Raw genomic sequence first — 27,435 nt, forward strand, 5'->3', positions numbered from 1 at the left:
TTATAACACAAGAACATTTTCCTGAAGAGATTTAACAACAACAAAAATCCTATTTCTCCTTGCCAAAAATATTCCTGTGATAGAAGCAAGATGAACAGTGCAACATGATCTCTTAACAATTATTTTGAAACAAAAACAAACACTAATGCAGCCAATCCTTGTACAACATGGGTTTGAACTGTAGGGGCTATTTATACGGACTTTGGTCAATAAATACAGTACACCAGTAGAATGCAGTACCATCTGTCTCCTCATCCCCGCCCAGTTAGCAAAGCTGGATCCTGAAGTAACACCTACTCCTTATCCACTTGACTCCCTAGTTTCTGCTTACAGGAAATGCTGGCAAGCAATAAGCTGCTAGTTCCCTGGGGATTTTAGCTCACCACCTCAGAGAACATCCACCATGGTGGACGGCACGGCACCCCTGCCTGCTCTTCACTGCAGGCTCCCTCCTTGTTGTTCTGGGGTTTCCCCAGACCCTCCAGTGGTGTGGTATCTTTCGTTCTGTGATCCTTGCCCAACTACAACCAGTAACTGGCCCTGCCACTTCAGCAAGAATCTCTCTCCAGAGCCGGTTCCTTTACTGCCTCTCAGCTCAGGCCTCAGTGAACTAACCATGCACACAGGGAGTGGAATGAGGAGTGCCAAAAGCAGGGGAGAGTCCAGCCTACCCGTATGCTTCCTCTACATTCCCTTTGTTTGTAATCATTTGGCAACTTCTTATGTTTCAATCACAATATAAAATACATTCATGGGGAAGACAGGGGGAAATATATATATATATATATTTTTTTCACACACACATACATATATATATGAAATACAGTAGTTAAATTTGAGAGAAGTCAAAAGTTATACATGATTTTTTGACAATGCAGGGGTCAATGCCTTCTAACCCCAGCACTTAAATAAGTATCAGGGCACCTGGGTGGCTCAGTTGGTTGAGCATCCAATGCTTTTTTTTTTTTTTAATGTTTATTTTTGAGAGAGAGAGAGAGAGAGAGCAAGCAGGGGAGGGGCAGAGAGAGAGGGAGACACAGAATCCGAAGTAGGCTCCAGGTTCTGAGCTGTCAGCAGAGAGCCCAACATGAGACTCGAACCCACAAACTGCGAGATCGTGACCTGAGCCGAAATCGAACGCTTAACCAACTGAGCCACCCAGGCACCTGGAGTATCCAACTCTTGATTTCAGCTCACGTCACAATCTCACAGTTTGCGAGTTTGAGCTTACCGCCCCCCTAGCAGGCTCTGTGCTGACAGTGCAGAGACTGCTTGGGATTCTTTCTCTGCCCCTCTCCTGCTTACGCTCTCTCTCAAGATAAATAAATATACTCAAAAAAAATTTTTTTTAATTTTTAACTTTTATTTATTTTTTGAGAGAGAGCATGAGCCGGGGAGGGGCAGAGAGAGAGGGAGTCACAGAATCCAAAGCAGACTCCAGGCTCTGAGCTGTCAGCACAGAGCCAGACATGGGGCTTGAACTCATGAACTACGAGATCATGACCTGAGCTGAAGTCGGATGCTTAACCGACTGAGCCACCTAGTCACCCCAAAAATTTTTAAATAAGCAAGTGTCATAGTTCTAAAAGTTTTCTCCCTATTTATAACAATGATGCGTATTACAGCATGTATTCTGAGAATTCTTCCCTTTTCAAGAATTTTCAAAGTCTGTTATATTTATGGTTTCTAAATGAAAGGCTAGGAATTAGAATTTTAAAACAAAAGTAACCCAAGAATCTATACAAAATCCAAACTAAAATAGATGACTGAGCATGTTTCACACCAGGAATTTATAAATGGGTTCTATATCAGAAAAATGTATACACATAATCAAACTAATAGATGGAAAAAAAAAATTATGACCACTTGCATACAAAAGGAAAAGGCAGGAGAAAACATAAAATATCTACTTTTGGTAAAAAGTCAATAAAATAGGAATAGATAGATACTAATTTCATAGGTTAAAACTACAAATTAAAAAGGTATATACTGGGGCGCCTGGGTGGCGCAGTCGGTTAAGTGTCCGACTTCAACCAGGTCACGATCTCGCGGTCCGTGAGTTCGAGCCCCGCGTCAGGCTCTGGGCTGATGGCTCGGAGACTGGAGCCTGTTTCTGATTCTGTGTCTCCCTCTCTCTCTGCCCCTCCCCCGTTCATGCTCTGTCTCTCTCTGTTCCAAAAATAAATAAACGTTGAAAAAAAAATTTTTTTTAAATAAAAAAAAAATTAAAAAAAAGGTATATACTACTGTACTATCAAGCTTCAATATTCCAAAGATATTAGTTCTCCCTACATTAATCCATGCATTTCACATGACAACTTTAAACACAAAAAGGAGTTTTTAAAGTGAAACAAGTTGACTCTAATATTCCTTATAGAAAAACAAATATGGAGTGCCTGGGTGGCTTAGTCGGTTAAGCATCCAACTTCGGCTCAGGTTATGATCTCTCAGTCCATGAGTTTGAGCCCCACATCAGGTTCTGTGCTGACAGCTCAGAGCCTGGAACTTACTTTAGATACTGTGTCTCCCTCTCTCTCTGCCCCTCCCCCACTTACAGTCTGTTTCTCTCTCACAAAAATAAACATTGAAAAATTAAAAAAAAAAGACATATGGGTGAGGAATATTAAAGTATCAGATAGCAATTCATAAGATAATTTTCAGCACCAATCACAAATTAGAAAGCTGTACAAAATAAAAAGAATGGTCTCAAATACTGAACAGACAATGCACAGGTTGTATGTAACCTTTGAGAGAAATGTAATTCCCCATCAATGACCCAGCTTTCCAACTGGAGGCACACCCTAAATTCAGGTACAGAGGGAAAACATAGATCAACATCAGAATTTAGGGAGTTTGGGGTAAGTGAAAGTTAAAGGGCAGAATTCTGATGAGAAAGAAGCTATAAAGGAAAATCTCTGGAAATCTGCACATGGATCCCTTAAAATTTTTGCTTAGTACTGGCCACATGCATAGGGAAAAATGCCCCAAGACTAAAAAAAAGAAATGGGAGGGGTGCCTAGGTGGCTCAGTCGGTTGAGCATCTGACTTCAGCTCAGATCATGATCTCACACTTCGTGGGTTCGAGCCCACAGTGGGCTCTATGCTGGCAGCTCAGAGCCTGGAGCCTGCTTCGGATTCTGTGTCTCCTTCTCTCTCTGCCCCTGCCCTGCTCGCTCACGCTCTCTCTCTCTCAAAAATCAATCAACATTAAAAAAGTTAAAAAAAAAAAAAAAAAAAGAAATGGGAATTTTCACATGAACAATTTCTAAGGTTCATAATCATGGAGACACATGGTAATCATTTAGGGCATTCAGTGAAGAGCCACAAAGGATCACAGCTTTGTAGAAGGGCTGAACTATCTCTTGAGTAAAAGCTACTTTAGATGCACCCAAGTAAAGCTAAAGAAAAAAAAAATGAAAGAAACCTAGAATGCTCCAAAGGGATCAAGGGAACCCACAACTAACTTAAATACCAGCCACTCTTTATTTTATTAAGAAAAAAAATTTTTTAAATATTTATTTTTGAGAGAGAGACAGGATATGAGCAGGGGAGGGGCAGAGAGACAGGAGACACAGAATCTGAAGCAGGCTTCAGGCTCTGAGCTGTCAGTGCAGAGCCCAATGCAGGGTTCAAACTCATGAACCATGAGATCATGACCTGAGATGAATTTGGAAGTTTAACCAACTGAGCCACCCAGGCAATCCTACCAGCCACTCTTTAAAGGAAGATAACAAAACACATAACCACTGACAGTGTTCCACAGTCTATCAAAAATTACTAGAGATGACATTAAGAAAATGTAACACCAAGGAAAGAGTCAATGGAAACAGATCCAGAAATGACAGAAATGATAACAGGACAAGGACAGAGATGTTAGAACAAAGATAACGATCAAAAAGAATTTAATGGAAATTGAAAGTATGAGAAAAATGAAAAATATAAAAAAGAATGAAATGGAACTTGCAGCGATGGCAAATTCAATACCTCAAACACAAATTTCTAACTGGACAGAAATAACAGCATATTAAACACTGCAGAAAAAAAAAAAAAGATAGGTGACTTTAAAACATAGCATTTGACTGTAAAAGCATAAAATAATGAACAGTCTCAACAGAAAAATATGGGATCAACCATGTATAAATGGAATATTGAAAGAAAATAATAGGAAAAAAAGTGAAGAAATAATGACCAGAATTTTCCAAGTTGTCAACCATAAACCCCTGATACACAGATCCTCAATAAAAGCCCTAAGTGGATAATGATATACATGTACCACACCAAAATATATTATAAATAAGTTGCTGAAAAAAATGAAAAAAAAGGAAATGTGAAAAACACCCAGAGAAAAAGTCACTTTCTAAAGAGGAAAAGTGCTAAAAAAATGACTACTAATGACTTGCCAGAAACTATTCAATCCAGGCAACACAGGATAACCTCTTCAAAATGCTGAAAGGAAACAGAAACTTGTTGATTTTGATGGCAACGTAGGAAGAGGACAATGTAGAAAGACCCTGAACTCACCTCCTCCAGAGACACACCAAATCTACCTCTTTATAGAGCAATTCCTCCTGAAGATGCTGAAGGCTGAATGAACAACTTGTGCATAACAAATATAGACAGAGAATGGCAAAAGGTGGAGACAGGGTAAGAAAGGGAAACACCCAATGTCAACACTGCGAACTACACTGGGGAAGGATAGTACTGAGTAACTGTGAGCTGATTCACCTGCCCTACGCACAGAAAGAAGCCTCAGATTAAAAGAAGAGCTAGAATATAAAAGATCAAGTCCTAGAGGGGCGCCTGGGTGGCGCAGTCGGTTAAGCGTCCGACTTCAGCCAGGTCACGATCTCGCGGTCCGTGAGTTCGAGCCCCGTGTCTGGCTCTGGGCTGATGGCTCAGAGCCTGGAGCCTGTTTCCGATTCTGTGTCTCCCTCTCTCTCTGCCCCTCCCCCGTTCATGATCTGTCTCTCTCTGTCCCAAAAATAAATAAACGTTGAAGAAAAAAAAAAAAAAAAAAAGATCAAGTCCTAGAATTCTGCCAAAAGCAAGAGAGCTGCTGTACCCTCTCCGAGCCACAAGGGCTGGTGAGGACTGTTTACATTCCCCCTCCACCTTGATAGCGCAGACAGGGGACAGGGTACCTCAGCCAGCCCTGAGCTCCTAGCCCACACCACTTCCAGACACCTTGGGAAACAAGAAAAAAGCTGCAATTTAAAAGAGCAACTAGAATAAAGTTCTCAGCTGGTTAAGTGCCCGACTCTTGATTTTGGCTCAGGTCCTGATCTCACAGCATGGATTTGAGCCCTGCATTGGGCCCTGTGTTAACAGCATGGAGGGTGCTTGGGATGCTCTCCTTAGCCCCCCACCCCACCCCTTCCTCACTCATGCACGCGCATACTCTGTTTCTCTCTCAAAATAAAAAACTTTTTTTTTTTAGGTTAAAAATAGAACCACCTTATGATCCTGCAACCAAACTACTGGATATTTATCCAAAGAACACAAAAACACTAATTCAAAGGGATACGTGCACCCCTATGTTTATAGCAGTCCAAGTGTCCACCAACTGATGATAAATGAATAAAGATGTAGTACATATACAAAATGGAATATTATTCAGTCATAAAAATGTGAAATCTTGCCTTTTGCAACGACATGGATGGAACTAGAGATTGTAATGCTAAATGAAATACATCACAGAGAAAGACAAATACCATATGATTTCACTCGTGCAATTTAGGAACAAAACAAACAAGCAAAGGAAAAAAATGAGTCAAAGCAAGAAACAAGACTTTTAATTACAGAGAACAATCTGATGGCTACCAGAGGAGAGGGGGAAGGGGAGATGGGTTAAATAGGTGGTGGGGATCAAGGAGTGCACTTGTGATGAGCACGCAGTGATGTATGGAACTGCTAAATTACTGTAGTGTACACCTGAAACTAATAACATTGTTAACTAACTGGAATTAAAAAAAAAAGTTAGAAAAAAATGAAAAAGCAATTCAATCATAATTCTCAACGTTTTTATTTATTTTTTGGGACAGAGAGAGACAGAGCATGAACGGGGGAGGGGCAGAGAGAGAGGGAGACACAGAATCGGAAACAGACTCCAGGCTCTGAGCCATCAGCCCAGAGCCTGACGCGGGGCTCGAACTCACGGACCGCGAGATCGTGACCTGGCTGAAGTCGGACGCTTAACCGACTGCGCCACCCAGGCGCCCCTCAATCATAATTCTCAAGACAAAATTTGATCCCAAGATGCAATCACACTTGAATATGCAGATATTCATAAAGAAACAATAATATTCAAGAAACCATTAAAAAGAAAAGAAAAGAAAAGAAAAGAAAAGAAAAGAAAAGAAAAGAAAAGAAAGAAAAGAAAAGAAAAGAGAAAAGAAAGGAAAAACAGATGTTGGCAAGGATGTGGAGAAAAAGGAACCCTCATATACTGTTGTTAGGAACGCAAACTGGTGCAGCCACTGTGGAAAACAGTATGGAGGTTCCTCAAAAAATTAAAAAGAAAATTGCCATATGATCCAGTAAATATCAGGTATTTACCCAATGAATATGAAAATACTAATTCAAAAAGATATATATACCCCTATGTTTATGGCAGCATTATACACAATAGCCAAATTATGGAAGTAACCCAAGTGATCCATCAAGAGATAAAAGGGTCATGATGATGCAACACACACACACACACACACACACACACACACACACACACACACACACACAAGCACTGGAATACTATTCAGCCATAAAAAAGAATGAATCTTGCCATTTGCAATAAATAACATGGATGGAGCTAAAAGATATAATAGTATGTGAAATAAGTCAAAGAAAGACAAATACCCATGATTTCACTCATGTGGAATTTAAAAAACAAAACAAGCAAAGGAAAAAAAAAAGAGATAAACCAGAAAACAAAATGATGGTTACCAGAGGGGGGTCAGTAGGGATGGATGAAATTAATGAAGAGGATTAAGTATACATTTATTTATTTTTGCCCTTGAAACTTTCCAGTATTCGCTAGTCTTTTTTTGTTTTCATCTTTTATTTTTTTTTATTTTTTATTTTTTTTAATTTACATCCAAATTAGTTAGCATATAGTGCAACAATGATTTCAGGACTAGATTCCTTAATGCCCCTTACCCATTTAGCCCATCCCCCCTCTCACACCCCCTTCAGTAACCCTCAGTTTGTTCTCCATATTTATGACTCTCTTCTGTTTTGTCCCCCTCCCTGTTTTTATATTAGTTTCCCTTCCCTTATGTTCATCTGTTTTGTCTCTTAAAGTCCTCATATGAGTGAAGTCGTATGATTTTTGTCTTTCTCTAATTTCACTTAGCATAATACCCTCCAGTTCCATCCATGTAGTTGCAAATGGCAAGATTTCATTCTTTTTGATTGCCGATAATATTCTGTGGTATACACACAAACACACCACATCTTCTTTATCCATTCATCCGTCACTGGACATTTGGGCTCTTTCCATACTTTGGCTATTGTTGATAGTGCTGCTATAAACATTGGGGTACATGTGTCCCTTCAAAACAGCACACCTGTATCCCTTGGATAAATACCTAGTAGTGCTATTGCTGGGTCGTAGGGTAGTTCTATTTTTAGTTTTTTGAGGAACCTCCATACTGTTTTCCAGAGTGGCTGCACCAGCTTGCATTCTCAAAGTGTACATCTTGATGAGCACTGAGTAATACATAGAATTGTTGATTCACTACATTATACACCTGAAACTAATATAACACTCTATATTTATTATACTGGAATCAAAATTTAAAAATAAAATATGGACAAATAAAGTTAATGAACAGTACAAGAGTTACTTAACATTGTAAAAAAACAATAGTAATGCTCTGAACACACATATCTAATGCTCTTTAACAAGCAATGCAAGAAAAGCCACCTAAGTGCATCTAAATACTCTTTACATAATGATATTCTAAGCATAAAACTCAGGTTTAGTTCTCATTTCATTGAGAATTCTCAATAGCTCCAGACGACAGTTAATAAGGCTTTGGCAAAAAGGCATATGCCTAAGCAACACAGGCAGCTTATTTTTAGAGCAGCCAAAAACTAATTTAACAAAGCGTTTATTTGTAAGTTTATTTATTTTTAGAGAGCACACAGGCAAGCAGGGGGCAGAGAGGGAGGGAGAGAATCCCAAGCAGGCTCCACACTGTCAGTGCAGAGACTGACACAGGGCTTGATTTCACGAACAGTGAGATCACAACCTGAGCCAAGATTAAGAGACACTTCATCGACTAAGCCACGCAGGTTTCTTTTGAGAAAGGGTTTATAATAGCAATTTCAAAGTCCTCAGTTATTTTATAAAATATTCTTTTCAAAAATGTTTGTCTTGGGGCGCCTGGGTGGCTCAGTCAGTTGAGTGTCCGACTTCGGCTCAGGTCATGATCTCGTGGTCTGTGAGTTCGAGACCCGTGTCTGGCTTTGTGCTGACAGCTCAGAACCTGGAGCCTACTTCAGATTCTGTGTCTCCCTCTCTCTCTGCCCCTCCCCAGCTCATGCTCTGTCTCTCTCTGCCAAAAATAAATAAACATTTAAAAAAATTTTTTTTTAAAAGTTTGTCTTCAAGATTTTTAAAAAAAATTTTTTTAATGTTTATTTATTTTTGAGACAGAGAGAGACAGAGCATGAACGGGGGAGGGTCAGAGAGGGGGAGACACAGACTCTGAAACAGGCTCCAGGCTCTGAGCTGTTAGCACAGAGCTCGACGCGGGGCTCAAACTCACAGACCGCGAGATCATGACCTGAGCTGAAGTCGGACGCTTAACCAACTGAGCCACCCAGGCGCCCCAAGATTTAGGAAAAAAAAAATTTTTTGACCTAAAGTTAGTAATGAAACGGAATCAGTGGTTGGTCTGGTGGATGGAATTATTGTGAAGATAAAATTATACATATGAAAACAATATATAAACCTAAGACATTAGTAATAACAATGACAATGAAGAACTCAAGCGGGTAGGAAAAAAGTCTCAGCAAATAAATCAGATTTGAGGAAATGTTAGCCCTATGCTATTTAAGATGTTGCCAGAACTACACTGTAGAATCTGCTATAATCCTGCCTTTGCAGACCTTTAAATCCTAGCAAAAGGATCCAAAAAGGTCACCATAGTTAATACATCAACAGTATGAAGTCAATAATCCTAGTTAAGTTTGAGTTGTAAAAGATTAAACACAGAATGAATAAAATGGAGAAAGAGGTTGAATAGGAATCAAGTTTAAGCATACTGATGTCTACCATTTTATAAATTACAGAGATTCAAGAAATACCATATAGAGCAGATAGTATTTCCTATAAGAATGAACTAGATATTCAATACTTAGCAAGTGATCAAAGGCTAAGGTAATTTTTAAAATTAAAAATATTTAATAAGTTGCTACACCTTGCCTCAAAAAGGTATTAATGTGTCTACCTTTGGTCCTGAAACTGGATGGATGTTATTTTTGGCAGATATAGGATGAGGAAAGGTATTCTGGAATGCAAATGCAGAGGAGACAGGATAACCAATCCCACAGGCTGGGTAAGTAAGTCTACCATCAACCTAAAAATAAAAACATAAAAAAGGTTAAGGAGGAGACATTAGTATCTGCCAATCCAGGAGGCGTCAGCATCTGTTATAATAATTGAGTACTATCTTAGAGGCTAATCTTATCATGACACCAAAACTCTGCTTTATTACATAGCATGAGGCTAGGATACCTTAAGGCTTTTTAAAGAGTGGCTATATGGGGCGCCTGGGTGGCGCAGTCGGTTAAGCGTCCGACTTCAGCCAGGTCACGATCTCGCGGTCCGTGAGTTCGAGCCCCACGTCAGGCTCTGGGCTGATGGCTCGGAGCCTGGAGCCTGTTTCCGATTCTGTGTCTCCCTCTCTCTCTGCCCCTCCCCCGTTCATGCTCTGTCTCTCTCTGTCCCAAAAAAAATAAATAAAAACATTGAAAAAAAAAATTAAAAAAAAAAAAAGAGTGGCTATACAAGCTTGACAAAGTCAACCATTGGATCTGGCTTTGAACGGAGTTCAAACAGCGGCCTCTCTAAACCTCTCTGAACACCTGGGTTCCCTACAGGCCTTCCATTCCTAAAAATAGGGATGCTGGAAGGATGGAGTCACAGTTCAATAAGCCAATCAGATATAAAATAAAAATAATTTTCCACCAAAATGAGTATAAACAGCACAGTGCCTGACATGGGGCTTGAACTTACGAAGAGTGAGATCACAACCTAAGTCGAAGTCAGACACTTAACCAGCTGAGCCACCCACGGACCCCAAGACATGTTCTTACATGGACTACCTGACACAATAACTGGCTTTTAGTCAGTGATTTTCAATATGGTGACACCACCATTAACCAATGTTACGAAAACAGTTTATTTTTATAAGAGCGCAACTGAAACACAAATCTTAGGAAGCAATTACGTACACCAGTGCTTACATGACAAAAAATACCTTTTACAAAGTCATGAAGGTCAAGCCTGTCAAATTTTTTCAAGTTTGTCATTCAGCAGTGGGCACTTCTTTCTACACCTTTTTCTATTTAGCAAAAATCCATTCCTCTCTTTAAACATCAAGTACTATCTGATTAAGTACTACCTGATTTATTGGGATAGATTTAAACTTCAATTAAGTATTTACATTTTAAATCCTCTGCCAGTGCTCTCCAACCAAAAACTACCAGAAACGTATCTTTAGGTGACACCCTGGGTTTACTGCTCCTTGCAAACAATGGAGACTGCACACTGTGGGGAACCTAGTAAAAGGGATGTGGCAGTATGAAGGTGTTAAAGGGACTTATTTATTGGACTTATGTGTTAGGTGGTTTAAGGGAGAGTTTAATAAAGTGTGGCTTTGTTGTGGGTTGGATGCTATCTGTAAATAAGGATAACTGTGTGACTATCTGAAATAAACCTTGTAAGTCAGGAAGAATGTACTAAGGCCAAAACAATAATTGGTAATGAAGCAACAACCAACCACATTAGCCAGGATAGGAGAAAACTTGTGGTTTTGTGGCTTGGCAATGATTTTTTTAAAATTGTGGTCTGACATGATTATGAGGTGGTCTTGTTTTTGTCTTGATCCGTCACAGTCACAAAGTGGCCTTGCCTGATGTTGATTTTCTGTTATATTGTTTGTTCAACAGGAGAGCCCCAATGCCTAGTTGTGAGTGCCAGGACAGCTCTCCTAGCAACACTGGGGCGTTGCTGATAGCAGCAAGCCAGCTCCCAGACATAAGGAGCTGCTCTTCTGTTTCCCCTAATTTCTTGCAAGGAAAAAGCTCCTGGTACTGGGAGCTAGAAAGCTTATATTTCCTAACTAGTTCCTTCGGGAATCTAGAACTGACAAGCTTGATAAAAGGACACTTCTTTCTCTCTCTGCCCCCCCACCTCCTATTTTTCAAATAGAATTCAGTTTAGGCTCCATCCGTCACAGTTCCAAACTTGAGCCCAAAGCCTATTCTCCCTTCTTAAGGCCCCGTGAATACTGTAAGCTTTTCAGCACATGTGGCATTACTTTAGTTATGAGTGATTTCTATATGAATAAAATCTTAAAAAGAAGTGTGCCCTTGAAAAATAGCCTCTTTGCTAAGAGCAAGTATACCTATGTCACACTTCCAATAACTATAGGACTAGTAACTGCAGGACTCTAATAATAACTGTGCTAATAACTGTAGGACTCTTTAAAGTTTAAATCCCATGTCTTACTGTTCTTATAATTTGCATACCTGAAGTATGCATATTAGTACCGGCACCTGAAGTCATGGAAACTTCCTCCCAGTCTGGGAATATTTTTGTTTTAGGAAATGTACTAAGACCACTCACATCATTTTTTTTTTAAGTTTATTTATTTGAGACAGAAAGAGAGAGAGAGAGAGAGAGAGAGAGAGAGAGAGAGTGAGCGCGCGCGCGTGCGCACAAACGGGAGAGGGAAAGAGAATCCCAAGCAGATTCTGCAGCCCCACACATATCTCGAACTCACGAACTGTGAGACCATAACCTGAGCCAAAATCAAGAGTCAGATGCTTAACCGACTGAGCCATCCAGACACCCCAATGACCGCTCACACCTTAGTTTAAATCTTACCACATTAGAATTAGGAGAAATCCCACTTCTGATTGCGTTGCTGCTCGAATGTACAGGCGGAGTGGTGGATGGTCCCAATACATCTTGCTTTCTCACTAGCTGATTTTCATTTAGTTCTTTATTTAACCATGTGATTACTTAAATAAAAGAACAAAACAAGATAAAAAATTTTGATTATTTTTTTCTAATTACTTTAAACATTTAAAAATTATACTGAGATTTTTAAAATGTTAAGTCTTTAAGATTACCTTATATCACAGGAGACTACAGGTTTACCTAAATTTTTGTCATTAAAGACTCTTATTTGAGCAACCACCACATACAACTCCTTAACCTATTACAATCTGAAACATGTATTTCTGCTGGTCAAGGATCTCTTTCAAGGCTTTCATTTCTAGAATAATATCTTAGTTTACTTAAAGTTCCCACTCTTATCTGATAACCAATACTAAACACTGAGAAAATGTTATAGGCTTGATCTTATATTTTGGTTTCAAATAATTCATGTTGTTACTATTAGGTAAATACAGCAATTAAACAAGGTGTAGTGAAGAACTTTAATCAGTGAAGAACTTAAGTTATCATTAATATTTTCAACACTTAATTTTGGGTTACTGACACATGTAATATGGTTTTCTTCAGAATGGTAACCGTTTTACAGGGCAGCTGATATATAAGTTACTGTAGCAAAGACATGGAGACAGTATATTTAAAACAGAAATTATCTGTATGGAGCAGTATCTTGATCTACCTGGACTTTTATGAATTCAAATAACATTTTCAGATTAAGAGTACAGTTACAAACTTCTTCTACATAAAAAGTTAAGGGGCGCCTGGGTGGCTCAGTCGGTTAAGCATCTGACTTCGGCTCAGGTCATGATCTCGCGGTTCGTGAGTTCAAGCCCTGCGTCAGGCTCTGTGCTGACAGCTCAGAGCCTGGAGCCTGTTTCAGATTCTGTGTCTCCCTCTCTCTCTCTGACTCTCCCCCATTCATGCTCTGTCTCTCTCTGTCTCAAAAATAAATAAATGTTAAAAAAACTTTTTTTTTTAAAAAAAAGTTAAAATACTTACACTTTTCATTATTTTTTAGAAGCTGTTTGCTTTCTTCAAGTTTTTGAACTGTAGCTTCTAATTGTTCTTGTAATTTGCATACCTGAAATATGTCAATCCTCATAAGTATAATAAAAATTAAATAAAAACTGAAACGTATTTCTATTAATAATTGATTACTGTTAACTGTTATTAAATAGAATGAATTATAGCTCTCCTGTGTAACTGTGTATCTATATATGTATATACACATATACGGTACATATATATGAACACTCAAGGTACCTGAGTCATGATAACTAACTTTTCAGGTTGTAACACATTAACTTCTGTTGAAAGGTTGGGGGGGGTGGGGGGAGTCAAAGATATTCTCGAATATAACAAAATGGAAATTTAAAATCTACATCTAAGAAAATTTGTTAAACTTTGCAAATAGTCACACATGCAAAAACAGAAAATATTCACCACCTCTTGCTCTTTAATTCGGAGAGACTGTCCAACATCTTGTAATTCCTTTTGTTCCTTTTGTAATTTTTCTTCCTTCTCAGCTAAGAGTTTCTCTTGCTGAATAGTTACTGTATTCTTCAGTTTCAATTTACCCATTAAAGTTTTCAGATCTCCCTGCAACTTCTTGATAATTTCATTTGCCTGTAAAAGAGCTTCATATGTATATCTCTACTTATTCCAATGAAATTTAATATTCTGTTATTTTTAAAAACGAACCTTAAGAAGTTCCGCTGATAATGATTTTATTGTAGCTTCAAGTTTTCCTAGTTGTACCTGATTTTTCTCACCATTTTCTTCTAAAGCCACCTGATACATATTTTTAAAAACATGAATAATTAATAAGATGCTTGTGTTTAAGAAAAGCATCACTTGTAAATGTAATCATCAATTTGTTTCAAAAATGTTTAAATAGACCTTTTGTTCCTGGATTGTATCAAATGCTTCTTTTGTTCTTAAAACAAGCTGGTCCTTATCCTTGATTTCCTGTTCTAAAACAGCCACTTTTGTTTGTAGCTGATTAATATGCTTTTCTTTTTCATGGCATTCAGCATCTAGGGTAGAATTTTCTCTTCGCAAAGAGAGGACTTCTTGCTTAGCCCGCTGGAGCTCCTACAGAAAGAAAAAAAATGCAGCATAAAAAAGAGGAGTTGGCCCATTATGGTTATTTATAATTAAGATGTTTAAAATATTTTAAAAATACCTTTAATAATTTTAAAGTTCTAGTATTGATTTTTAAAAAAAGGATTTGGATATCCCTCTAAAGGTATATGTAACTTGTAGATTTGAATAATAATTGTAAAATATACTAATATCTAATTCATTGACAACAAGGAAAATAATCCTCATTTATGAATAAATTACTACAACTCTAAAAAACTAGTAACAAGGATTTTTTGGTATCTTTAAATTTACACTTAAAAAAAAATCATTTGTCATAAACACCCATTATAACAGAATTTCAAAAACACAAAATAAATAACTAAATAAAAAGCCCTAGCATTCTACGACGTAAGCAGTGGTTCTCAAGCTACTATGCATGTTGAAATCACCTAGGAAGCTTTAAAAACTACTGGTGCCTGGTACCCTCCCCAAGAGAGTCTTATTTACAGTTAGTATGAGGTATGTCCTGGGCACTAGGGCATTTGAGCATTCTCCAACTGATCCGAAGGTTAGCCAAGGATGGTAGCTATGACCTAGAGTTAACATTTTGCGCTTTTTATATACATGGATTTTTTTGAGAAAGTGCTCATACTGTGCAGTTTTATAATCTAACTTCTTTAAATATTACAAATATCTTTCCATGTCAATAAATTTGTTAGCACTTCTGGATTCCCTCTTGGTTCACTCTTTAAAACAAAAACAAGCAAACATAATTGTTAATTAAAAATGGGTTATTAAAAATCTAGGGCAGATCACTCCCGAATCAGCTAATATCACCAAATATGCCAGTATACACAAGTCTTGTATATAGTATTCCTACATAACTTTCATAACAAAAACTTTACAAAATAATTTTATAGTATTATGCCATAGTGGTTTTAGAAGCAGACTCTGCTGGATTTGAATACAAATCTAGGTTCTTCTGTGTAATCTTAGGAATTATTTTAACATAAATCTCAGCTCCCTCATTTGTAAAACAGAATTAACACTTCATCAATTACTTCACTTAATCTTCATAAGAACCCTAATGCACCTTGCTTACCATAATGCCTGGTACATACTAAATAATAAACGGCAGTGAGCATCAAGTCAGGCTTTAGAGTTTCCTAAGCACAAGAGACTGGTGAAATGGAATGGGAAGTGTCATGAGCCCAAGTAACACTGGTGAGCATTTTTTTTTTTTTAAACGTTTATTTATTTTTTTTGGGGGGGGACAGAGAGAGACAGAGCATGAACGGGGGAGGGGCAGAGAGAGAGGGAGACACGGAATCGGAAACAGGCTCCAGGCTCTGAGCCATCAGCCCAGAGCCCGACGCGGAGCTCGAACTCACGGACCGCGAGATCGTGACCCGGCTGAAGTCAGACGCTTAACCGACTGCGCCACCCAGGCGCCCCTGGTGATCTTTAAATATGATAGACTTGGGGTGGTTCAATCAGTTAAGCGTCGGACTTCAGATCAAGTCATGATCTCACAGCTTGTGGGCTCGAGCCCCGTATGGGGCTCTGTGCTGACAGCTCAGAGCCTGGAGCCTGCTTTGGATTCTGTGTCTCCCTCTCTCTCTCTCTCTGCCCCTCCCCCACTCTGTGTCTCTGCTTTGGATTCTGTGTCTCCCTCTCTCTCTCTCTCTGCCCCTCCCCCACTCTCTCTCTCAAAAATAAGTAAACATTAAAAAAATTTAAAAAATATACGATAGATTTAACAAAATCTACGTTTTCTGATTAATTCATGACATTAATGTATAATAATGCTAGGAAGGAGTCTAATATCAGGGCCAAAGCATCAACAATGTGTCACTATAGCAAGATTTAAGAAATGTCTCTGTTGACTGAAAGAACAAGGGAGTTCTAAAGACAAGCAAATAATAGAGGTTCCAATCCTTTCTCTTCTACTTACTGGCTATGTGACCTTGGGCAAGTTACTTAACTTTTCTGTGCCTTAGTTTATCAGATGGCGTTAATAGTACCTTCTTTAAGAGAATTGGAAAAAAAAATAATTAAAAAAATAAAAATAAATAAATAAATAAAAGAATTGTTACAAAAATTAAATGGTTTACTATATGTAAAATAGTTACACAGTGCCTGTCACATAGCATGTGTTCAGTAAGCGTAGCTACTATCATTACTAATAAAGTATCATTATTATTATTAGACACAACTTCATATAGTTGTTTGGTATGTTAGGTAGGCTGAAAGAACCAGTCCTGTCAACACTGAATATACGGACCCATAGACACTGTGAGGATATTAAAAGTACACTGATCACTGTGCTAATGACCTACCCCTCAAAACCTTAACTAAAAATATCCAATTTTACCTCAGTTCTGTTCTGAATTATCATTTTCTATCAGATTTTAGATTCTCAATTTTTTTGCATTGTCTGAACTGATTACCCTAACACCACCAAGAGAGCCTTGCAAAGCATTAGAGAAACACCATGCATACAAGTAATAAAGTCACCAAACTAAAACACTATTTTAAATTGGTGGTGGGGGGAACAAACTCAAAGTTCAATACCTCTTCAACACCAGAGAGTTTTGTTTTCAGTTCTCTGATGGTAGAGTCTCCTTTATATTTTCTTTCCATTAGGTCCTTATTAGCCGCTTCTAACTCAGATAATTTGTTTTGTAGCTGCTGGATGTTTCGTTGATGGAGGATTTCTAAATCTTTCTTCTGTTGTTCATGCTGCTGTTGACATTGTACCTGTGCCTATTATATAAAAATATAGTACCATAATTAAAACACACACACACACACACACACACACACACACACACACAGGAAGATTTGAAGAAAAAAATATCTTAGTTGTTCTATATAATTATAAAATTTCCCTGTTTCAGAGGTTCTATTTTCAATTATGGATTTCATGAAGGAGAAAGGCCAACAAAGGCAAATTTACCATTATGATCTTGTTCTTAATTTCTGCTTTTCTTAAACCCACATACATTTACAAGGAATAGTCTTCAAGTTAAGGGAAGAATGACATGATTATGTTAAAAAACTCCAAAATAGTATAGTATGAACCTATTTGTGTTAAAAGTAAATAAGTGGATACACCGGGAATTTTCAGTATTCACTTTAAATACCATTATATTATTTCAGTTTTGTACAACAGTATATATTTTTTATAATTAAAAAAAGCCCTACATTTATAAAATCGACAAGGTATTGTTCATTAGTTCAGTCTTACATTTAGTAGCTATGTTTTACCCATGATAAAATCTATTTAAGATTTTATTTTTAAGTAGTCTCTATATCCAGTGTGGAGCCTGAACTCACAACCCTGAGATCAAGAGTCACACACTCTTCTGACAGAGCCAGCCAGGCACCCCATGCCATGATAAAATTTGAACATTGTCATAAATATGTAATCTTGTGCCTGTTTGAATCATACTACAAGCCTATCTTAATAATTTCTATTGATGAACACTATCAAATCCTAAATACCTTTCAAAAATACAGTATATTTTTCTGATTGTGAAAATACTCAGATATGTTCCGAATAAATTTATATTGACATCACCCATACACACAATAAACACATTTAACTAATTAAGACTAAGCCACTTACACAATTTAATCATGATTCTTATTCCTTTAGCATTTATACCTTCTCATACCACTAAAACACTCTATAAACACTTTAATAGCTGCATAATATTCCATTCCATGGATATATCATAATTCATTTAAACTCTGCATTACTATGGACATGGACTTTCCAATTTTTCACAATTAGATATAAAACTATGATTGCTTTTATATGCAGACATACATCCAAAATTTGGATTATTTCCTTATGATCAATCACAGCTCAAAAAAATGTAAACAAATATAAAACTTGATGCAAGTTCCAAAACTGCATTCCAGACAAGTTGTCCCTATTCAAAAATTCCTACAGGAACAGGGGAGTGTCTCCCTCATAAAACACTTGGAGAATTTTATGTAACTACTTTAAAATTCCCTCATCTTTTTAAAAAACGGGGCGCCTGGGTGGCGCAGTCGGTTAAGTGTCCGACTTCAGCCAGGTCACGATCTCACGGTCCGTGAGTTCAAGCCCTGCGTCGGGCTCTGGGCTGATGGCTCAGAGCCTGGAGCCTGTTTCCGATTCTGTGTCTCCCTCTCTCTCTGCCCCTCCCCCGTTCATGCTCTGTCTCTCTCTGTCCCAAAAATAAATAAACGTTGAAAAAAAAAAAAATTTTTTTAAAAAACAGAAAGGAGAGGAGAAGGGAAAATAGATATTGATAAAACAGAAGAAGTTCACAAACGACTGAAAATGCAGTGCTGGAAAAAACACTGAAAGAGCAATCAAGAAGAATAAAGAGAATAAACTGGTAAAGATGCTAACTGTAACTGTCAAAGGTAAGCAAACACATCGAAGGCAATAAAGGCAGTAAAGAACTGGTTTTATCCCAGTGACCATTAGAATTTTGGAATTTTTGTTTAAAAAAAAAAAGGAAGTGTGAGGGATAGGGCAACATTTACATTTTCTATTGTTTAATGCAGGTGATTCTGATGCACACTAAAATTTTAAAAGCACTGCCTATATAATATCAGCAGGAAGAGAAGAATGGTCCGATTTTAAAGTCTCAAAGAACGGATTCACAATCCTATTAGAATATATAGTAACAAATAACGAATACAAACAACGCCCTCAGTCACTTTGGAGTCATAAACAAACGTACTTGTAAGTGCATTTCTAGAATTTGAAAACAACCAAAAAAAATTGAAATGACAGAAATTAGTGAACAAGGAAAAAAATAGTATAGAATAAAATGAAAAACGCATTCTTCAAAAAGGCCAAAAAACAAACCATCCAGTCTCATTAAAAAATAAATAAATTAGGGGCACCTGGGTGGCTCAGTCGGTTGAGCGTCTGACTTCAGCTCAGGTCATGATCTTGCAGTCCGTGAGTTTGAGCCCCGCGTCGGGCTCTGTGCTGAAAGCTTAGAGCCTGGAGCCTGTTTCAGATTATGTGTCTCCCTCTCTCTCTGACCCTCCCCCGTTCATGCTCTGTCTCTCTCTGTCTCAAAAATAAATAAACGTTAAAAAAAAAATTCTTTTTAATTAATTAATTAAATTTAATTAAAAAAAAAAAAAAAAAGACAAGGAGGGTGTGGCTGGCTCAGTCCGTTGAGGTTGAGCCTCCAACTAGATTTCAGCTCAGGTCAGGATCCCATTTGGGCCCCGCACTGGACCACATGCTGGGAGTGGAGCCTGCTTAAGATTCTCTCTCTCTCTCTGCCCCTCTCCCCCATTCATATATTCTACCAAAAAAAAAAAAAAAGACAAAACAAATTAAGAACATATGAGAAATGATACAAAGATTTTAAATATCATAACAATGTGTATGATATTGTACTAATACATTTAAACACATAGATGAAATACATGGCTCTTTAAGGAAATATAAATTAGCAAAACTAAAGAAATGATAAAAAAAAATCCAAGCAGACCAAGATCATGGAGGAAATGGGAAAAGAACCTAAAGATAAATGCCTCAAAAAGGCACTAGATCCAACTGATAAGAGGCTACTTAATTCTATCGAACCTTCAAGGAACAGATAGTTCCTTCCTTGTTTTCTGACTGTTCCAAAGCATAGAGAAAACTGGAAAATGTTCTCATTTCATGACACTAGCATAATTCTAACAAAATAGTCTATAGTCCATAATTTTAACATGCAGACTAAGGGTTCAGAAAAAGGATAATCTCAGACCAAATTCACTATAAATATACAGGTGACGCTTGAACACAGCTTTGAACTGTGCAGATCCACTTACATGTGTATTTTTTTTTTTACAGTATTGTACACGTATTTTCTCTTCCTTATAATTTTTTTAAACATTTTAACTTATTTTAGAGAGAGAGTGAGAGCACAAGCAAGGGAGGGACAGAGAGAGAAGAGAGGGGGACAGAGGATCTAAAACAGGCTCTGTGCTGACAGCAGAGAGCCTTGATGTGGGGCTCAAACTCATGAACCGTGAGACCTTGACCTGAGCCAAAGTCGGATGCTTAACTGACTGAGCCACCCTGGTGCCCGCTCCTTATAATTTTCTTATTATCTTCTTTCCTCTAGCTTACTTTATAGTAACAACATAGTATTTAATACATATAACATACAAAATATGTGCTGTTTATATTATTGGTAAGGCTGCCAGTCAACAGTAGGCTATTAGGTACTAAGTTTTTGGGGAGTCAAGTTATAGGTGGATTTTCAACTGCAAGGCAAGGTTGGCACTACTAACCCCCATGCTGTTGAAGGGTCAAATGTAAATACAAATGTCCTATATTAAGTGTTCGTAGATTGATTCAACAAGATACTAAATATCTCTTTGACTAAGTATTATTCTATGAATTCAAAGATGGTTCCACACTTATCCTTTTTTTTAAGTGTCTTTATTTTCAGAGAAAGAGAAAGAAAGTGAAAGAAAGAGCAAAAGAGAGAACTCCAGGAAGGGGCAGAGGGAGAGGGAGAAAGACAGAATCCCAAGCAGGATCTGCACTGTCAGCCAGGAGCCCAGTGCAGGTCTCAAACTCAAGAACCATGAGATCATGAACTGAGCTGAAATCAAGAGTCAGATGCTTAATCGACTGAAGCACCTAGGCACCCCAAAAATCCATTACCATTTATTAAATTATTAGATAAAAGTGAAAAAAATGACATGATCACTTGATTAAATCCCCCCGAATCACTTTATCGGACTTAGCACTCTTTGAATTAAAACTCTTTCATTGGAAGGAACAAAAGAAAACTTTTTCAGACACAGAACAAACATCATTGCTAATGGGAGATATTTTAAGTTATTTACCAAAAAAAAGAATGGAATGAAGAAAGTATTCCACTATTATTTAGCATTTCTCTGTATGAGAGGAAAAAACACATTAATACTAAGAAAACATAAATTCACATTTTCTTCATGTTAATTTATTTTTGAGAGAGAGACACAGAGCGTGAGGAGGGGAGGGACAGATAGAGAAATGGCAGGCTCCAAGCTCCAAGTTGTCGGCACAAAGCCTGATGTGGGACTCAAACTCACTAACCGTGAGATCATGACCTGAGGTGAAGTCAAACGCTCAACCAACTGAGCCACCCAGGCACCCCTCACATTTTTATATATTGCATATCTACCTGAAACACCTAAGAGAATCAGCTTCAAAACTATTAGGCTATATAAGTATAATCCACAATTAATGGGTGTGACATTAATATACATCAGCAACAAATAAAATTATCACAGTGGTGGGGCATAGATGGTCCAATTTATACAGCAAAAAACTGTAAAGTCTCTAGGCAACATTTAATAAGAACTGGAAAAGAAAAAAAGAAAGGAGACAGAGGGAAATAAAAGTAAACCATAAGCCTGTTTTAAACAAGTAAGACCTGAATAAATGAAAATATAGTCTTGCTAGTGGATAAGAAAATTGCAAAGATATTAGGTCTCCCTAATACTCCAGAAACAAGCTAAAATACACAAGGAATTTACTATATATATTAACAGTTGCATTTTAAATAAGTGGAATATATGGTATTAGAACAAATGACTAACTTTGTGTTAAAAAAAAATACCTATCTCATACTGCACTCCACAAAAATATACTCCAAACAGATTAAAAAGTTATATACGACAGGGGCACCAAGTGGCTTAGTTGGCTGAGCATCTGACTTCAGCTCAGATCATGATCTCATGGTTTGTGAGTTCAAGCCCGGCCTCAGGCTCACTGCTGTCAGCACAGAGCCCGCTTCAGATCCTCTGTCCCTCTCTCTCTCTGCCCCTCCCCCATTCATGCACATTTGTGGATGCAACTGCTGTCTCTCTCTCAAAAATGAATAAAAACATTAAAAAAAGTAAAAACAAAAAAGTTAAATACAACAAAAAAAACTATGAAAGTATTAAAAGAAAATACTGGAGGAAAATCTCTCATAGCCTTTCGGTGGCAGAGGCTTTCCAAACATGAAATGAAGCTTTAAACCATAAAAAAACTGATTAAAATAAAAAGAACTATATACAACAAAAGAGAATAGTAAAAGGCAAAAACAGGGTGGGAGTAAATGTTTATATGACACATAATAAAGATATAACATCCCTACTTTATACCATACAGAAATGAAAAAGGCAAGCCAGACCGAAAATATTCACAATGCATATATCAGACAAAGGACTCATGTCAAGAATATGCAAAAAAGTCCTACAAATCAATAAGCAAAATACTAAAAGTCCAATTTAAAAATGGGTGAGGGGCACCTGGGGGCTCAGTCAGTTAAGCATCCAACTCTTGATTTCAACTCAGGTCATGTGATCTCACAATTCACAGGATAGAGCTCCATGTAGGGCTCTGCACTGACACTGTGGACTCTGATTGGGATTCTTTCTTTCCCTCACTCTCTGCCACACCCCCACTCATGCACCACCTCTCTCAAATAAATATTTTAAAAATATATAATAAAAATTAAAATGGGCTAAAGATTTGAGCAAACAAGAAATTCTTGAATTTCATGAGAATACTCAAGTGGTTAATATGCATATGAAAAAGTGCACATTATTATGAAGTACTATCATGCACACCCAGAATGTCAGTGTAAACTGGTATGTCACTTTTTTTTCTTAATTTTTTTTAATCTTTATTTATTTTTGAGAGACAGAGCATGAGCAGGAAAGCAGCAGAGAAAAAGGGAGATACAGAAGCCTAAGCAGGCTCCAGGCTGAGCTGTCAGCACAGAGTCCAACGCAGGGCTCAAACTCATGAACTGTGAAATCATGACCTGAGCTGAAGTCAGATGCTTAACCAACTGAGCCACTCAGGCGCCCCTGGTATTCCACTTTAAAACAAAGACTGTAACAAGAGACAAAGAAGGACATGATTTATCATTAAGGAGACAATCCAACAAGAAAATATGAAAACTGTAAATATTTATGCACCCAACACAAAAACATCCAAATACATAAAAGCAGCTAATAACATAAAGGAGCTAATTGATAGCAATACAGTAATATTAAAGGACTTTAACATCCCACTTACATCAATGAACAGATCATCCAAACAGTACCAACAAGGAAACAGTGGCTTTGGATGACACATTGGACAAAATGGATTTAACAGATATATCCAAACATTCCACCTGGAAACAGAATAAAAATTCTTTTCACATAAAACATGCTCCAGAATAGATCACATATTAGACCACAAAGTAAGTCTCAATTAATTCAAAAAGACAGAAGTTGTTCCATTCATCTTTTCTAATTATGAAATTAGAAATCAAAGAAAAAATCTGGAAAGATCACAGATATACATAAAGGTTAAAAATAACATGCTAGTAAACAATGAATGGGACACCAAGAAATGAAGCAGATACTGAAAATTACATGGAGAAAAATGAAAATGGAAACAAAATGGTTCAAAAATCTTTGGGATGAAGCAAAAACTGTTCTAAGAGGGAAGTTTATAGCAAGCAATACAGGCCTACCTCAAGAAGCAAGAAAAATCCCAAATAAACAACCTAACCTTACACCTAAATGAGACAAAGAACAAGCAAAATCCCAAACAAGTAGAAGGAAAGAAATAATAAAGATTAGACCAGAGGGGTGCCTGGATGGCTCAGTTGATTGAGCATCAGACTCTTGGTTTCAGCTCAGGTCATGATCTCAAGCCCTGCATTTGGCTTCATGCTGACAGCACAGAGCTTGCCTGAAATTCTCTCTCTACTTCTCTCTCTGCCCCCTCCCCGCTTGCATGCAAGCACTCTCTCTCTCAAAAGAAAAAAAAAAATTAGAGCAGAAATAAACAACATAGAAACTTAAAAAAAAAAAATTAGAAATGAAAAGGAGAAATAACCAATAAAACAAAAATACAAAGGGTTATAAAAGACATGGAAAACTATATGCCAACAAGTTGTACAACCTAGAAGATATGGATAAACTCCTAAAAAACATATCACATCCCAAAACTGAATCAGGAAGAAAAACAAAAATTGAACAAACTGATCACCTACAATGAAATTGAATCAGTCATCAAAAAATTCCAACAAAAGTCCAGGACCAGATGGCTTCATAGGTAAATTCAACCAAATATTTAAAGAGTATGAATACCTGTTCTTCTCAAACTATTCCAAAAACCAGAAGAGGAAGGAAAACTTCCAAATTCATTTTAGGAGGCCTGTGTTACCCTGATACCAAAACCAGATACAGATATGTATTACAAAAAAAGAATTACAAGCCAATTATCTCTGATGAACATAGATACAAAAATTCCTCAACAAAATACTAGCAAACCAAATCCAACAATACATTAAAAAACAATCATTCACCACAATCAAGCAGGATTTAATCCTGGGTTGCAAGGGTGGTTCAAAATTCACAAATCAACGTAATACATCACATCAATAACAGAAAGGATAAAACCATACGATCATGTCAATAGACGCAGAAAAAGCATTTAACAAAGTACAAGATCCATTCATGATAAAAACCCTCAACAAAATATGTTTAGAAGAAACGTACCTCAACATAATAAAGACCATATATGAAAAACCCACAGCTAATATCATACTGAATGGTGAAAAACTAAGCTTTCCACCTTAGAACAGGAGCAACACAAGGATGTCCAATCTCACCACTTTTATTCAACATAGTACTGGAAGTCTTAGCCACAGAAATCAGACAAGATGAAGGAATAAAAGGCATCCAAATTAGTAAGGAAGTAAAACTTTCATTACTTGCAGATGACATGATACTATATATAGAAAACTTGGAAGACTCCACCAGAAGTTACTAGAACTGATAAATGAATAAATGAATTCAGTAAGACTTCTCTAAAGAAGACATCCGGATGGCCAACAGGCACATGAAAAGATGTTCAGCGTCGCTCCTTATCAGGGAAATACAAATCAAAACCACACTCAGGTATCACCTCACGCCAGTCAGAGTGGCCAAAATGAACAAATCAGGAGACTCTAGATGCTGGAGAGGATGTGGAGAAACGGGAACCCTCTTGCACTGTTGGTGGGAATGCAAATTGGTGCAGCCACTCTGGAAAGCAGTGTGGAGGTTCCTCAGAAAATTAAAAATAGACCTACCCTATGACCCAGCAATAGCACTGCTAGGAATTTATCCAAGGGACACAGGAGTACTGATGCATAGGGGCACTTGTACCCCAATGTTCATAGCAGCACTCTCAACAATAGCCAAATTATGGAAAGAGCCTAAATGTCCATCCACTGATGAATGGATAAAGAAACTGTGGTTTATATACACTATGGAATACTACGTGGCAATGAGAAAAAATGAAATATGGCCTTTTGTAGCAACGTGGATGGAACTGGAGAGTGTGATGCTAAGTGAAATAAGCCATACAGAGAAAGACAGATACCATATGGTTTCACTCTTATGTGGCTCCTGAGAAACTTAACAGGAACCCATGGGGGAGGGGAAGGAAAAAAAAAAGAGGTTAGAGTGGGAGAGAGCCAAAGCATAAGAGACTGTTGAGAACTGAGAGCAAACTGAGGGTTGATGGGGGGTGGGAGGGAGGAGAGGGTGGGTGATGGGTATTGAGGAGGGCACCTTTTGGGATGAGCACTGGGTGTTGTATGGAAACCAATTTGACAATAAATTTCATATATAAATAAAAATAAATAAATAAATTAAAAAAAAATGAATTCAGTAAGGTCACAGCACACAAAATCCACATACAGAAATGCACTGCATTTCTTTTTGCTTTTCTCCCCACACCCAGTGCACAGCCCAACATGGGGCTTGGACTCATGACCCTGAGGTGAAGGCCTGAGATGAAATCAAGAGTTGGACACTTAACCAATTGAGCCACCCAGGCACCCTTCCACTGCATTTCTATACACTAATAATGAAGCACAGACAGAGAAATTAAGAAAGCAATCTCATTTTACAATTGCATCAAAAATAAGACACTTAGGAATAAACTTAAGGAAGTGAAAGACCTATATTCTGAAAACTATAAAACACTGATGAAAGAACCTTAAGATAACAGAAACAAATGGAAAGATATTCCACGCTCATGGACTGAAAGAACAAATACTATTTAAATGTCCATACTGGAGTACCTGCGTGGCTCAGCTGGTTAAGCATCCAACTCCTGATTTCAGCTCAGGGTCATGACCCTGAGGTTCGTGGGGCCAAGCCCTGCTTTGGGCTCTGGGCTGACAGATGAGGGCCTGCTTGGGATCCTCTCTCTCCCTCTCTCTGCCCCTCCTCTGTTCACATGCACTTTCTCTCCCTCTCAAAATAAACTTTAAAAATAGAGAAATAAAATGCCCATACTACCCAAAGCAATCTACACATTAAATGCCATCCTATCAAAATACCAACACCATTTTTCACAGAACTAGAATACTCCTAAAATTTGTATGGAAACACAAAAGACCCTGAATGGCCAAAACAATCTAGAAGACAAAAAAAACCTGAAGGTATCACAATTCTGACTTCAAATTATATTACAAAGCTGTAGTAATCAAAACAGAATGGTATTGGCATAAAAACAGACACAAAGCTCAAAAGAACAGGACAGAAAGCCCAGACATAAACCCATGATTATATAGTCAATTATTCTTTTTTTTTTTTAACGTTTATTTATTTTTGAGACAGAGAGACAGAGCGTGAACGGGGGAGGGGCAGAGAGAGAGGGAGACACAGAATCAAAAGCAGGCTCCAGGCTCTGAGCCATCAGCCCAGAGCCCGACGCAGGGCTCGAACTCACGGACCGTGAGATCGTGACCTGAGCCGAAGTCAGACGCCCAAACAACTGAGCCACCCAGGCGCCCCTACAGTCAATTATTCTATGACAAAGCAGGAGACAATGTCCAATGGGAGAAAAATAGTCTTTCCTATAAAAGGTATTGAGAAACTGGACAGTCACATGCAAAAGAATGAAACTGGACCATATTCTTCCACCATACACAAAAATAAACTCAAAATGGATTAAAGACCTAAATGTGAGACCTGAAACCATAACAATCCTAGAAGAGAGCACAGGCAATAATTTCTCTGACACTGGCTGTCAACATTTTTCTAGATAGGTCTCCTGAGGCAAGGGAAATAAAAGCAAACATAAACTATTGGGACTACATCAGAAT

At 37.7% G+C, this 27,435-nt stretch overlaps 1 protein-coding gene across 2 annotated transcripts in view; it reads right to left on the reverse strand.

The window, feature by feature from the left end:
• Positions 1 to 27,435, reverse strand: part of SASS6 (SAS-6 centriolar assembly protein) — a 48,644-nt gene that overhangs the window by 3,813 nt on the left and 17,396 nt on the right. For both annotated transcript variants that reach the window (XM_040471088.1, XM_040471089.1), the window contains 7 exons: positions 16,850 to 17,041; positions 14,090 to 14,284; positions 13,892 to 13,981; positions 13,637 to 13,816; positions 13,190 to 13,271; positions 12,119 to 12,255; positions 9,456 to 9,584 (listed from right to left, as the gene is read on the reverse strand). In XM_040471088.1, the coding sequence (XP_040327022.1) occupies positions 9,456 to 9,584; positions 12,119 to 12,255; positions 13,190 to 13,271; positions 13,637 to 13,816; positions 13,892 to 13,981; positions 14,090 to 14,284; positions 16,850 to 17,041 (1,005 nt within the window). The remainder of the gene's footprint in view (positions 1 to 9,455; positions 9,585 to 12,118; positions 12,256 to 13,189; positions 13,272 to 13,636; positions 13,817 to 13,891; positions 13,982 to 14,089; positions 14,285 to 16,849; positions 17,042 to 27,435) is intronic.

This window comes from Herpailurus yagouaroundi, unplaced genomic scaffold (assembly GCF_014898765.1).
Source record: "Herpailurus yagouaroundi ecotype Mexico unplaced genomic scaffold, PumYag 77, whole genome shotgun sequence".
Lineage (NCBI taxonomy): Eukaryota > Metazoa > Chordata > Mammalia > Carnivora > Felidae > Herpailurus > Herpailurus yagouaroundi.